Source organism: Gekko japonicus, unplaced genomic scaffold (genome assembly GCF_001447785.1).
Source record: "Gekko japonicus isolate JY-2015 unplaced genomic scaffold, Gekko_japonicus_V1.1 scaffold2240, whole genome shotgun sequence".
NCBI lineage: Eukaryota > Metazoa > Chordata > Lepidosauria > Squamata > Gekkonidae > Gekko > Gekko japonicus.
In genome coordinates this window covers 217624-232103 of record NW_015165885.1, presented here as the reverse complement: position 1 = coordinate 232103, position 14480 = coordinate 217624, and the positions used below count along the sequence as shown (strand labels likewise).

The following is a 14480-nucleotide window of genomic DNA, read 5'->3' as shown; positions in this document are numbered from 1 at the left end:
TTTTACCCCTGGGAAATATAAATTGTACCTTTATTTGCTATTTATTTATGTTCCTTAATTCAGAAGACCATAGGAAGAATAATAGATAGGTAGCTGGAATGAAAGCACGCTCCAGCTCATCTCCTCTTCTGTAAAATTTCAGACAAATTTCAAATAAAGCTTTAGAAATAAGGGGCCTTCGCTATGTTGATTGGGTTTGATGTACAAATGGTATTATTTTTTCTCCTCAGGTGCAGCAGGAGAAGCTTATCTGCACCCAGACATCAGTATTGTACAGAGAAACCATGAGCAAAGAGTCTTCTTGTGCTGTTTCCGCAAGGTTCACTTTTGACAGTGAGCACAGGAAGCCCTGTTTAGTGAATGACAAGGCAGAAAGAGGAACCTCCCCAGTCCTAAGGACCTAATCAGTCAGGAACACACAGACTTGCTGCGGAAAGCTAGGGATGTGGAAAGGAAAACTGAGATGCTAGCTGGACAGGAGAGGACTGTACGAAAAGATGTCCACTAGAAGAGCAGCTAGATGTATGACACAATGGATGTGGCGGTGAGAGAATTGTGTGAGACATGAAATCTGACATTAATTTTGTTATGAAGACCTGGAGTGCCAGAATTCTGCTCACTGTCACAGTGATCATCATGGTGTTAGCTGGTAAGTGTACCTTCTACCTGGCGTTTACATGATATCCTTTTCTTGTAACCTCTGTGGTTTTCTGTATTATCTGTGTTGAAGGATGTACTCTGTTGCAAAGGATCCTGAGAAGAAACAGCATTGGCCTGATGTTCATCATCTGCTTGTTGCATTTGGGCCCATGGTGGTTTATGTATGTAGTAAACCTCAAATTTTGTAAGAGTTGGGACTTTGCCTGTCTCTAAATTTTTCTCACAGAAAAGTTCTGTTTTAGTGGTTATACATGTAGAACAGAAGTTAGAACTCCCAGTTCAGGCACTGGGTTGTTATTATTATTGTGTTGGTGAAAGATCTAATAGCCCTTTGTAAAGGCTACTTTGCTATATGACACATGAGGTAATATTTTTAATGTCATTAAAATTAGTTTTATAACAAACACTATCCCTAGACTTTCTCCCCGGTGGGGACCCAGAGCTGCAGTGTTCCTCCTGTCCTTCATTTTATCCTCACAACAGCCCTGTGAGGTAGGTCTGGCAGTGTGTGTCACCCAGCAACCTTCCATGGCAGGTTTGGGATCTGAGTATTAGAGACACATGACAGGTTGCTTAAAAGCTCTCTTATTACATGTTGCTTGTCATGAAGATAACCTAGTTCAAGGTGTTCCAGTTTCCTTCATCTTTGGCACTACAACTTCTATCATTCTGGGACTTTGGGCCAGTTTTCAAACAAGAAGTGTTATTTTTCCGAAGTCCTGCCACAAGCAGAGACCCTTGGCTTCCACCACCCAGGGTGGTGGTGGTTTGTCTCACCTGGGCCAGGATTTCCCCACACCTTCCAATTTGGGCCCCGGAACTTCCGCAGTCACCCTGAAGCTGGTGGCCAATTTTGAGTCTCCCAGCTTTAATCTTTGATGAGTTACCCCTGCCAGCATGGCGTAGTGGTTAAAATGTAGGACTAGGATCTGGGAAAATCAGGTTCAAATCCCCACTCTTTCCAGTGGAAGCTTGTTGTGTAAGCTTGGGCCAGCCACACACTCTCAGCCTATCCTACCTCACAGGGTTGTTGTGAGGATAAGGTGTAGCAGGGGAGAATGGTGTAGCCACTTTGGTTTCTCATTGGGGAGAAAGGTGAGGTAGAAGTAAAATCAATAAAACAAATCATTAAATAATAGATGGACAGACTAGCTGATTATTTTATTACTATAGAGTCATGGTAACAGCAAACCAAGTGGTTTGTTTTGTTATGATATTTCATTTGGATCATGGCCACATGGGGGGCCCAGGTGGAATCTTTGTCTGGGGGCCCATGGTGGCTATCAGCAGCCCTGCTCCTCCCACCCAAAATATTTTCTATGTGTGTGATTCTTTTCGTGTGCGTGTGTGCGGGGTGAAATATTTTACTGAGATACCTTGGAATTTGGCTTGGAGAGGTGAATACATCCCAGATACATTTCTTATTCATTATTTGGTTATTTATAGTCTGCCTACTAGTGTGAGGTTTTTTTTTAACAAAATTGTCATAGGACATGAAAGTCTGGTTCTCCTTTCATGAGTAATAAGCACATCTAATAATTCCTATCAATGTAAAGTGATGTTAAAGATACAGTAAACTGTACAGTTTCTAGAAGAGAAATGACTGTGGAAAAAGCTTTAGGGCTGGGATCTTCTGCTGAACAAAGTAGGTCTCATTAACCATGAGGAACATGAATTTGTGTCCGACTTGTCTGATCACCTTTTTCTATCTTTTAATTTAAAAAAATAGAAAAGCTTCCAAAATATGAGATACACATTAAATAAAATGAGAGAAAATGAGGCCAATTTTATGGGTGTTATATCATTATTCTTTTTAGGGTCATTCCCGGCAAGAGGGTCCATTCAAAACAATTCTGTACAGCATCTTGTCAGCAATTCACCTCGATCAGTAACGGTGACCAAGCCTGCAACTCAACCAGCGGAAGGTAATGTTGTCTACCTTCTCAAATTTATTAATACTGTAGCACAGATGAAAACACTATTTTACATCCATGTCGTTTCTTTTGTTTTATAATATAATATAAAATGGTTTGATCAGCAGACGAAATAAAGCCTGTGGCTAATATAAATGAACTGGAGTTTTAAAAATTACAATGTCTAGTCTATGGATATGAATGTCACATCACAGCTTGTATAATAGATTCAGATAAATAAATCCAAAGTGGATTTCTTCTTTGTAGTTTCAGAGCTAATCAGTTGAATTCCAGTTTTAGCATACTGTCTCTTTTACATCCCAGCCCTTAAGCCATTAGATCCTTTTTCCTTTGTGGGATCTGTTAAAAAAGGAGTTATGACAAAGTGTATGTCAGAACTGCAGCGGCCTGTTGTGGTGATAATACAGTGGGAAAGTACCTTTTTTGTGAGTCAGCTTGGCTGTTAGCCAGGAATGTTTGAGGATCTAGAGCTAGGAGTTTGGCACAAATTCCTGCTCTAGCCAAATTACAGCTTTAACACCCTCTAATGGTATTTTTCTTTTGAATCTTCCTAACAGAAAAATCCAATATATCTGCAGTGGTTGGTTCGTCTATTACATTGAGATATCCTTGGCAAAAGCAAAGCACCTTGCTAACAGTATGGAATGTGAAATTGATAAATGGGACAAATTGTCATTTATCCTACATGAGTATCAAAAATCTATCTGATACAAACTGCACTGAGAACATTAACTGGTTTTCTAGACCCGATCAAGAATATGCTCTTCTTATAAAGCCAGTGCAGATTTTCAACGAAGGATTCTATAAATGCTCCAGTTCCATCAATGAGGGCACTTTCTTCCATGAGTATGCTCTAACCGTATTAGGTAAGCAACCCCTCGTGCTTTTCGTTTTCTGTAAATCGTCATCTAAGACTTTCATAAATGCTGGATAATGCACTTTCGATGCATTTTCGTGATCATTTGCAAGTGGGTTTTGCTATTTCACACAGTAAAATCCAGTTGAAAATTGCATTGAAAGGGGATTGAAAGTGGATTATTCAGTATGTGTGAAATGTTTCTCCTCTTCTTTCTCTTCCATATGAACAATGAGAGAGAGAAAGATCTTGAGGGAGAGAGGCCCAACATCCATTGCTTTATGTATGAGTCTGCTTCCTAATAGGAAGTATAAAGGTGAAAGGGCTTGGAAGAACAAAAGTAAGCATACAGGAGAAGAATTCTAACCAGTAGTATAAAATGTGGAGGAGATAAGTCCATGGTGGTCGAGAAAAATGCTTTGAGTGGGGAGAGGGGACATGGTGTTTTCAATAGGAATCAATATTATGGAGTAAAGCTGAAGAGAATTTGACTCAAGAAATTCTCAGTATTAGCCTCAGAAGAATTTAATGATAATTGTTCTTCAAATCTTATCTGGATGAATGATGAAATAAATCCAGGACAGAAAAGGGATAAGCACAGCTCAGTGAGAAATTTGGGAGAATGTGTAAGGCTGGGGAGGAAAGAAACAGTTGGGATCGATTGTGGATGAATATATCAGAACAGACAGAAAGAGAAGAAAGGCAGGGAAGAAAGAATACTTCTTGGTATGCAGTAAAAGAAACACTTTACCTAGACTCATGATGAAGCACTTTAGAGACCAGAGAAAGCTCAGTTAGGTCACCAAAATGTTCTTGCAATATACTTTCAATATTCACAGTATATCTGGTAGCATCCCCCTTTAAGCAGCATGCAGCTGGGAGAATTTTCTATCCCCCCCCCCAAAAAAAAACCCCACATGCCCAATAGAACAGCATATTGTTGTGAGGTTTTATGATCGTTCTTGGAATTACTTCCAATGAGTGACCCCAAAGAGAATTGTTCAGTGGTGCTATTCACTGGCACCACAAGAAGGTACCTTCTGTGGATGAAAGCTTTTCCCCCAGATGATGACTTTTTTTTACAGCATTTAAGTGTCTAGAGAGTCTTTGTGAAGGGAAGCAGGTGCACTCAGGGTACTACTAGGATTGGGACCTGCCCTATACTCTTCCATCTACAGGCATTCCTTTCCTCTTGTCAAACAAGGCTTGTAGAAACCACAGTGAGAAGTAATTGTTTGGAGTGGCACAGACAGCCCCTCTGCTTTCTGAATGAATATGTTCAAACATTGAATCTAGTGAGTTTTGTAGTTTGAGGGGTAGTGGATGATTCAGTGCTTGAAACTACCTACTTTGCATTTTTCAAAATGCTGGCAGGGATGGAAATGTGTTTGCTATGGAAATGGCTTTACTCATCAGCCAAGCAGCCCTTCTGTTCAAAACCTTTTCCATTCCCTCAATAAAAGTTAGAAACAGAACATGACGGTATTCCTTTTATCTTTACCCAACTATGCTTTCCTAGAGCAGATCTCATCCTACTACACTTGGTAAACTGAGCTGACTCTTTCTGCCATTTTACTCCAGTGCCTCCTCAGGTGCTCCTGACCTATGGCTCCAATGGAACTGCTGTGTGTGTGGCAGCTGCAGGAAAACCAGCGGCACAGGTCTCATGGGGCCTGAAACGGGATTCTAGCACTGTGAAAAAAATGTTGGCTAACGGCACAGAGACCATCATAATAAGCACATATAATGTCACAAGTGCTGAAGAGAATAACTTAACTTGCCACATTTCCCATCCAGCTTGGAGCAACTCCCTTGTCTTGAGTCTCAAATCAGGTACCATTATGGGTCTTATCCCTATGTTTGGTTGTAATACACCTTTGTTGGAATTCTCTTTTGAGAGTTCTCAGATCAGCCTTCAGTTTCTACATGCTCTATTGTCAGCTGAAGTCCTTCTTTCTTTTCTTTAGATTTTGATCATTTCCTTCCTTTCCTACTGCTTCATCTTCTTCTTCATTATATTCCCCTTACTTGTCTGCCTTTATTTTTGGTTCTTTATTCATTCATGTTTCTGCCTTTTTATGTATTTGTTTTATATCAGCCTTCACCATTTTTTGTTTAAATGGCAACCCATAAGTTTTAGAATATATGCATGCTGCAAATCCAGACTTTCTACTTGTCCACATTACCATTTATCTTTCACTGTCATTTTATTATTTTGTTTCTCAGTTGTTTCTCATATAGTCTGATTCTAATTGTTTTAGTTATGCTACATCATTATCTTCATAGTCTTGGTCTCATTGACTGCATTCTTTGGTATTTGGTGATTTATATGTTGATTGTAAGTATTAATTTTATGTTGTGAGTTTCCTTAGCAACTTATGTGTGCAAGAAGTAGATAAATATTCTGAACAAATGAATACACTGTTTCATTCTACAGGTAATATGTTCTGGGGTTCTTGAATTGTAGGCTAGCCATTTTATTTTTGGCCTATATTTCTAAAAAATGAGGAAATCTCCTTGACTGATATAAGTATTTGAACACACACATGAAACTGCCTTATACAGAATCAGGTCATTGGTCCTTTAAGGTCAGTATCATCTACTCAGACTGGCAGCATCTCACTAAGGTCTCAGGTGAAGGACTTTCACATCTCCTACTACCCGCTCCTTTAAACTAGATGTTGTGTCCGCTGACCGCCACCAGGGGCCAGCAAATACCCCAGAGCTTGACTCTGGAAGAACAATTTATTTATTTATTTATTTATTTAACCTTCGATTTTATATACCGCCCTAACACCCCCAATGGGGGTCTCTGGGCAGTTTACAACTTTGTAGTGCTAATCACTTTTATGGATCCCTAACTATGGGCAGATTCTCAGGGGTTGGGTCAGCCTACCTAGCACCCCGGTGGTGGTGGCTCTTCCTTCTGGTCTCCGGCTTTGGCTTCCTTGGCTCCTTAGGTCGGCAGGACGCTCCTCTCTCCGGCGCAGTTCTTCTCCAGCAAGGCAGCCGTCTCGGTGTGTGAGTTCGTCTCTCCCGGCCTTGGCTCCATCCGATAGGCTCCGCCGCACCGGGAGAAGACGTCATCTGCACCTTCTGCTGCTCGCGCCGGCCGCTTTCTGTTGGAACTCCGCAGGCCACCAGGGATCGCTCCACTGGCTCTCGATGTTCCGCCGCGCTGCCTCGTCTCTGCTGCCAGGATCCACTGTCACCGCCGCCGTCGCCGCCATTGTTGTTGTTCCTTCGCTGCTGCCGCCGCCGCACACCACACTCTTTGGACGAGGGGGGTGCCCCTACCCTACTAAGGGTAGGTTCCCATTCATCTACTCGCCCTTTAACGGGCTTTTGAACCGCTGGGTGGGCGGGAGCTGGGATGCAGGCCGGGAGCTCACTCCGGCCACGGTGGGGCTCGAACAGATGTTCGGCCAGATGTTAAGGCAGGCTGCATTAACAGCCTGCGCCACCGCTCCCTGGTCTCTCCACTGGGGGACCATATTACCAGACCTTCAAGGCTCCTGGTCTCTCCACTGGGGGACCAATGGGACAGTGGCGGGAGATTCAAACCCACCAACGGGACCTAGGGGGTGTCCCCATATGTGTATATAGTTGGCCCACCGGCCGTTCCCCTCAGTTTTTTGTTGTGTACCAGTGAAGCGTGCAAGATTTTATGCGTGCCGCAGTGGCCTCGCCATGCGGTCAACCCACTACACAATACTAGAGATGCTAGGAATTGAACCTGGGACCTTCTGCGTGCAAAGTCGATGTTCTATGACTGAGCCACAGCTCCTCCGCTATTCCCTCATTGGTGCTCTGCTATGATGCTTTTTTTTTTGTTGCCAGAATGATTCCTTTTGGAATGACACCCATAAAGAATATGCAAGGAAAATCTTAGGCTAGCAGTGGATGTTCATATTGATTTGTTTGAGATCCACAACTAGGATGCTGGATGGTTACCAGGTTCTGTTTATGAAGTTTGCTTGATGTTCTCCACATTATTCTGCTTTGGGAAGGGTCTGTGCCTCAGTAGTAGAGCATCTGCTTGGCATGCAGAAGGTCTCTGGTTCACTCCTTAGCATCTCCAGTTTGTTTGTTTATTTATTCAAATTTATATTCTGCCCTCCCTGCAATTGGGCTTAGGGTGGATCACAACAGCAGTTCAAACAACAATTTTAAAAAATACAAGAGATAAACAATTAAAACATTTTTTTAAAGTATATAAGTTGAGAAGAGATGGCACTGTAATTTACAAGTACAACATTCTCAACATTGAAGGAACTGGGCCATAAACCAGACTACAGGATCTACTTAGATGGGCCGCATCAAATGGAAAGCTTCAGCAAGGGAGGCCAAAAGATGGAATAAGTGGACCAGATAGGATCAGGTCGGTGATCTGAAATACCTCTGCCTGAGACCCTGGAGAGCTGCTGCTGGTCTGAGTAGACAATACTAACTGACGGTCTGATTCAGTACAGGGGAGTTTCATGCTGTATAAGAAAAAACATTATGCTGGGGGGAAGCCTTAATAGTGGCTAAATGATAGGCGTGGTTTCTAAGGATACTGGACTCGGGTAGCTCACTCATGCATGCTTTAGACATAAGTGTCACAACTTCTTCTTGTAGATGCTATGAATTGAGTCAGGCAATGAAGACTGGTGATCTGTTTATTTATTATTTATTTGTTAGTTGCATTTGTATCCCGCCCTCCCCGCGAACAGGCTCAGGGCGGCTTACATTGATTGGTAGAGTGTACCGAATCCACATAAAACATTTTAAACATTTAAAAAACAATCATACAATTAAAGTGCTAGCACAATAGTCATTCCTTCATTACGCTAAGGTGGCGTGCTTTAGATGTAACACAAAAGTTCCCGATTTAGCGATCTTCCTGTCTTACCACAGATGTTAATAATAGTGGTAGTTGGTGGTAGTGGTGGGCGGCTCCTAATTGAAGGCCTGGTGGAAGAGCTCCGTCTTGTAGGCCCTGTGGAACTGTAAAAGGTCCCACAGGGCCCTGATCTCCTCCGGGAGCTCATTCCATTTATGTTCTGTTTATGTTCTGACTCTCAACTGGTTGTGTGTTAGAATCTAGAGATCTTAGAGGCCATCTCATCCAGTGCCCTGCTCAGTGCAGAAAAATCCATGCTACTAGAGTATCTCAATAGCTGGCTGTTTAGCCTCTGCTTGAACATGTCCAGTGAGGGGGAGCACTTACCCGTAGGTAATTGGTCTCATTGTTGAGCTCCTCTTACTAGGTTGGATCCTGCCAGGCAATAGCAGAGCACAAGTTTTACTTAATGCCAAGGCCAGTGTCACCATATTCATATCCTATCTCTGATGCTGTTGCAAAAATCAAGACAAAGTCTGTTTGATATGATTTGATCAAAGGCAGTCATTATCAGGAGGGACATTGCTGAAATACACTTTGACCTATGTGTTGTGCAAGCGAAAACATAAGATGGGATATAGTCAAACTGAGTTCGCTCAAGGACTATTTGCAATTACTTTAGTATGGTTACACTTTTGCATGAGCAGCAGGATTGCCAGCTCTGGGCTGAGAAATTTCTGGAGATTTGGGGGTGGAGCCCGGGGAGGGCAGGGTTTGGGGAGTGGAAGGACATCAGCAAGGAATGATGCCATAGAAGCTACCCTCCAAAGCAGGGGAAATTATCTCTGTCATCTGAAGATCAGTTGTAATTTTGGGAGATACCTAGGTCCCACCTGGAGTTTGGCCGCCCTAGTGAGCAGAAATGTTCCATGGGTTTAGTCTACTGTTATGAAACTTCTCATAATGTTCATCTGAAATCTGTCCTCCTGAACTTAAACTGCATTCATTTAATGGGTTTAATTCATTAATTGATTGATTAATCCATTGGGGTTGGGGATACAATTTCCATATTACCAGACCCTCAATATTAGCACTATTTTTAGACTACTGAAGGAATAACATTGTATTCCATACATATGAGGTAACTTACAATTTAAGAAGAAGAAGCTACCAGGCAGTACACAAGAAGATAAAGCTATCTTTTATGTTCCCCTTCATCAATCTGGGAACCTGGAATATTTCCTGCATCATTAAAACTCCACTGCTAAAGGGCATAAATTATAACCCCATGAGTCTTGTGGACAACCTGGCGATAAAGGATTAGCACTGATACCAACTTAGCACCATCAGCTCCAGTTGCCTGCAGCAGCTATAACAGCTAGAAGGAAAGTCAGTGCAGTTTCAAACCCGCCAAATGATATCTGATCATTTGAGCAACAAAACAGAAAGAAAAGCCATTTGTAACTTTCTTTTTCATCATATTTGGCACAGAGATGAGGGGCTTGCAGAGTAGCACAGCTTTCCATCCCAACTGTACCAATATACTGGTGGCAAATTCTAGTCTACAACTTTATCTGTTGTTGACTGAGTTGTTGAATAAACCTATTTGCTCTCTGCTAATTAATATTTCTGGTACTTTGCAAATCTTCAGGCAGAAATGGTGAAAAATTGAAGGACTCTAAAATGCCACTTCTGTATTCCGTCCTCGGTGTTATCCTGGGAATTATTCTGATTTTGCTTTTCATCTACCTCAGCAGACTTCTCTATGGAAAGTATGACAAAGACCTTATGTAAGTTGGTTGTTGTTCAGCTGCTTCGATTACCATCATTTTAAAGCAGAGAAAGAGCAGTGTATATTAGTGCTGTTCTGCCTCTGGCTTTGGGGGAAAGGGCATGTGAGGGGCTCTCATTGTGCCATTCAAGGGGAAAAAAGAAGAGCAGTATCAACACTGGGGCTGGGGTAGAAGAACTTTGATATGAATTGTCCATATTTCCATTGGAACTTGGTAATTTGACCTTATGTGTTGTTGTATCATAGCAATGAGTAATATACTCAAGCTGGAAAATCAAAAGGGATGCTTAGTTATTTGATATGAGAACACACTAGATTGATCCAAACTGATTTGGGGTGGTATCTGACTGGAGAGATGCAATCTGATTATATTCTCCTTTCCTGTCAGGCAAAGGGAAGCTGATACATCTAAAAGCCCAGAAACAATTTCAAGACCCAGCATCCAGGTGAGACAAATAAATAAGGAATGTACTCAGCAGATTTTTTACCACTGCACATATGCACAGTGTCCTAGCCGATATTACCATGCCGTGCAAGTGTTGCTTACTATTACTGCCTAGTAGCTGTGCTAGTTTAGCATAGCATTGCTGAGTTAAGAGAAATAATAATTTGTGAAGCAGAAAATACAATTTAAAGGGTGAAGATTCATTGTCAAGGACTCTTTGTTATCACATGAGATTAGAAAAATCACATGAGATTAGAAACTTGGGCATACCTTTGTGACTATCTGGTTTCTTTTCCAAATGCTATCAATGTTTGATATATAATCTTTTACAAAACCAGGTTCTATCTTAGGCTGTATTTGGATATCACAAACAAACTCTGGGTTAGGGAGTCTTCAACAAATCTCAGTTTGTTGTGATGTCTGACACCAGGTACATCAACACATTGGAGTTTGTTTTTTGCCCCCAAACTAGAAATCTAAATCCTGAGCTGTGGGCAAGAAACTAAGTTCAATTTGTTGTGATGTCTGAATTCAGACACTTTGTTGAAAAGCCTGAATTCAGGTGTCATAACAAATTGTGGGTAATCAGAGATTTTCTGCTTATGATGTCTGAATATTCTATTAAAAAGTAATCAATGGTTTATGGTAATAATTTTAAAATCTTTTTGTTTCACTCTGCAAAAAAGACCACATACATACAGTTCACCTTTTATGTTCTTTTTAATAGAGGTAAGTAAAAACATTGTCCCAAATTTATGTAATGTAACAAAAGAAACAAATGAGTTTTAGAAACTTCCTTCCCTTTGTAGAAACACTTTAGAACTCTATTTGGAAGGTGGAACATGAGCCATATTTCCTTCTCAAGAGATGTGTTTTTCTTGTAGGAGAATGAAATGGAACCCTATGCCACCTTTGTGCAAAAAGAAAATGTGATCTACGATACAACGTTTGATGCCTCAGTGAGCAAACACTTCCCACCAGGGCTTTCACTTTCCACATAAGTCTCCATCTGATTCTAGCTTTTTGTGCAAAGGAAAGAGAGAAAAATACAGCATAACAGGAAAAGGAAAGACGGCCGTTGTCTTTTTTTAATGACCTTACCAAAGAACATGGGCAAATGTTTCTGAATTCTTGTCATGTGCTCAATGTCCTATTGGCCCTTTCTGCACTGACAGCTTGCTCTGAAGAATCCGAGGAGTCAAGTCTTAAGGATTGACTTTGCATTCGTACTCATTCCCTCTAGACTGTTCTTCCCCCTACTTTTAATTTATTTGTATATTCTGTATGCATTCTGCATCTACTAGCAAAACCCACAATTTTTGTGCTAACTGGCTGCTTTGTCTAAGATGAAGAGAAAGGCAAACATCTTTTCAAACTGCAGACCCAACCTCTCCCTCCCTCCCTCCCTCCCTCCATGATTTTTCAAAAAGAAAGGGAAGGGAGGGGAAAATCCAGGCTCACACATGTAAGACTGACACTTTTGGGAGCAGGGAATCCCCTAGTCACTTATATTTACTGGTTCCTTCTTATGCTCTCTCTGGCTTTTTAAAAGTTTGCCTAAACAGGAAGACATGTCCTCTTTTGTCTTTGGAGAAGAAGAGAAAGAAAACAGAACAGGGAGGGAGTGTGAACCTAAAGAGAGTGAGGCAGAAACAGGGGAGGGCAGTGGGCAGCACTTAAATACCCACAGAAACAATTTTACTTCAGAAAGGATTGACAATTCAAAAGCGGATGAGAACAAAGAATCGCAGCAAAAGGAGTTTTGGTCACTGCGAGGCAACAATCTGCTGGAAGCAGTCTGAATGCAGATTCCTGTAAAACAAATGCAGAAACAAGAAAAGCCCTGACACAAATCGGAATTGAAAGCAGGAGGGAATGCAGAACGGAAGAATAAGATGCACTCAGAAACCAAGGCAAAATACGGGTGCAGAAAGGGGTATTCTTTCTATCATTTGTTAAAAGCTAAATTGTCTGTCTTTTTTTGCTGCTGGCTAGTTGGAAGCATCATTCACCCTAGATAACTTCCCCTCCCCCCGGTTTTCTCCCAGTGCTAAAAGAACTACAGGGTCAAATAATTCTGCAGTTGTTTCTCTTCAAGCTCTGTGAATTCTTCCAAGAAATTTGCCTGTGCTTAGATTGTAGTTTCTCACACTGACCTGATATATGGCCAGCGTTTTTTTCCCAGTTTTGGGATTTAACTTTCAAAAGCTGTTTTGCGAGCCATGGGACAGGGTAGTTCTAAATTCCTGCCATTATACAACTTCCAAATCCAAGCAGAACACTCATCTAAAAACGAAGCCCTATGAAAGTACTATGGAAAGCGGAGAGGCCTTTCAAAAGTCAAGTCATTCCACAAGGGGACAATTTCAAGAAATGAAAGAACTTAGGCATTTTCCGCACCATAGACAGTACTGTCAGACTTCCAAGGATCTGTGCCATGGGAAGCACAAATCAATTTGGATGCAAGTACTGGACCCAGATGTAATATAAATTCCTGATTCACAGTCTGAAGAATGATGGATTCTTTGTAAAGTTTTTATGTGCTGTGTATGTCAGCAGAGCCAATAAAGGCAGCCAATATGGAATACTGGATGCAGTGTCAGATTTGGACTGGTGAGATCAAGGGTCAACTCACTGTTTACTGTTCATTGGGACTGCTTCCACACTAGCACATTTTTGTACCCCTTTGTCATCTTTTCTTTTTTCTTTTTCTTTTTGCCATCAGTTATAACTGGGGAAAAACTATGGTTCCACATGATACTTAATATAGTGCTGTATTCTCCATAAGAAAATCCAACAATGCCCATTCCCATGGGCAAAATTCTACCATGTGTTTACTCTAGTAGTAAGTGCTTTTCACCAAATATATAATTTCTCCATGGAATTTTCCATCTCTTCCTTTGTTGAGAGGTTAATTAGTTACTTTATACAACTGCAGCGTTAATGAAATAATTGTTTTTTTCTGCTTTAACTGTTAGCCATTATTTTCCCCAAGAAGAGGGTATTTTCCCCAAGAGGCTTAACTCCCCCCCCCCTTTTCTGTGTAGTCACATTAATTTTTAAATTATTTTAATAGTGCAGTTACGGAGTTAAAATAAGACAAAAATTAGCAATGGTTTTTTGAAAGGAAACAAAGTACTTAATCCCATCCCCAAACAAGAACTGATACTTAACTATTGATTCAGAAATGATGTGGCCACAGTGAACAAGAGGTAATTAATTCATCCAGCAACATTACAGGAGGAACAATGCCCCACATCTAACTAAATTGGGCCATAGGTGTGGATTTAAAAGAAGGCCACATAATGGGGACAGGGACAGAAAAGGGGTATTGTTCTACAAGCGTGGGGGAAGTCCAAGTCTGCAGAAAAATATGGAATGTAAAAAAATACATTTATTTATTTTATTTATACCCCGCCCTACCCGCTGAGGCAGGCTCAGGGAAGTTTACACAGAAATACACAAATAACAATAAAGATCCACATAAAATCATCTCAAAACAGTTCAATTATAAAACAATTCAATATCATAAAGTGCTAGTGATGATTAATTGGCAGTTAGAACCTCAAAATCATAGAAGCAATGTCTGCTTCTTTAAAAGGGTACCACTGAGTACATTGTGAGATCTTGATGGCCATTTGGAGGGTTGATAAGCAGCTCACAGCTGACTTTGCTGAGGATTCCAGGGGGCTCAGTTAGTGTCAGCATGAGGTGAGGGAGAGGGAGACAAACAGAAAAAGGGGAAAGAAAAATAGAAGGTAAAGATGGAGGGGGAACAAAAAATGCTAAAAAGGGAAAACTGAAGATGTGGGAGGGAACAGAGGAAGGTGAGTGAGTGCAGTAGCTTCTGAGTAGAGATAGATAAAGTAGTTTGGCAGATGGGAGAGAAGGGAAAGAAGATGCTGCATGCTCTGTTCGCACAGAAGAAAAGCAATAGGGTGAAAGGGAATGAGACCCCCCGTTGAGAC

The 14480-nt window shown here is 41.2% G+C and overlaps 1 protein-coding gene across 1 annotated transcript; it reads left to right on the top strand.

Annotated features, from left to right (window-relative positions):
• Positions 1 to 507: 507 nt before the first annotated feature.
• Positions 508 to 11842, top strand: CD200R1 (CD200 receptor 1). The gene is made up of 7 exons (XM_015411302.1): positions 508 to 649; positions 2478 to 2585; positions 3152 to 3460; positions 5032 to 5283; positions 9927 to 10065; positions 10456 to 10513; positions 11397 to 11842. The coding sequence occupies exons 1-7, from the start codon at positions 565 to 567 to the stop codon at positions 11511 to 11513; spliced, it is 1068 nt and encodes a 355-aa protein (XP_015266788.1). The 5' UTR covers positions 508 to 564; the 3' UTR covers positions 11514 to 11842.
• The last annotated feature ends 2638 nt before the right edge of the window (positions 11843 to 14480 follow it).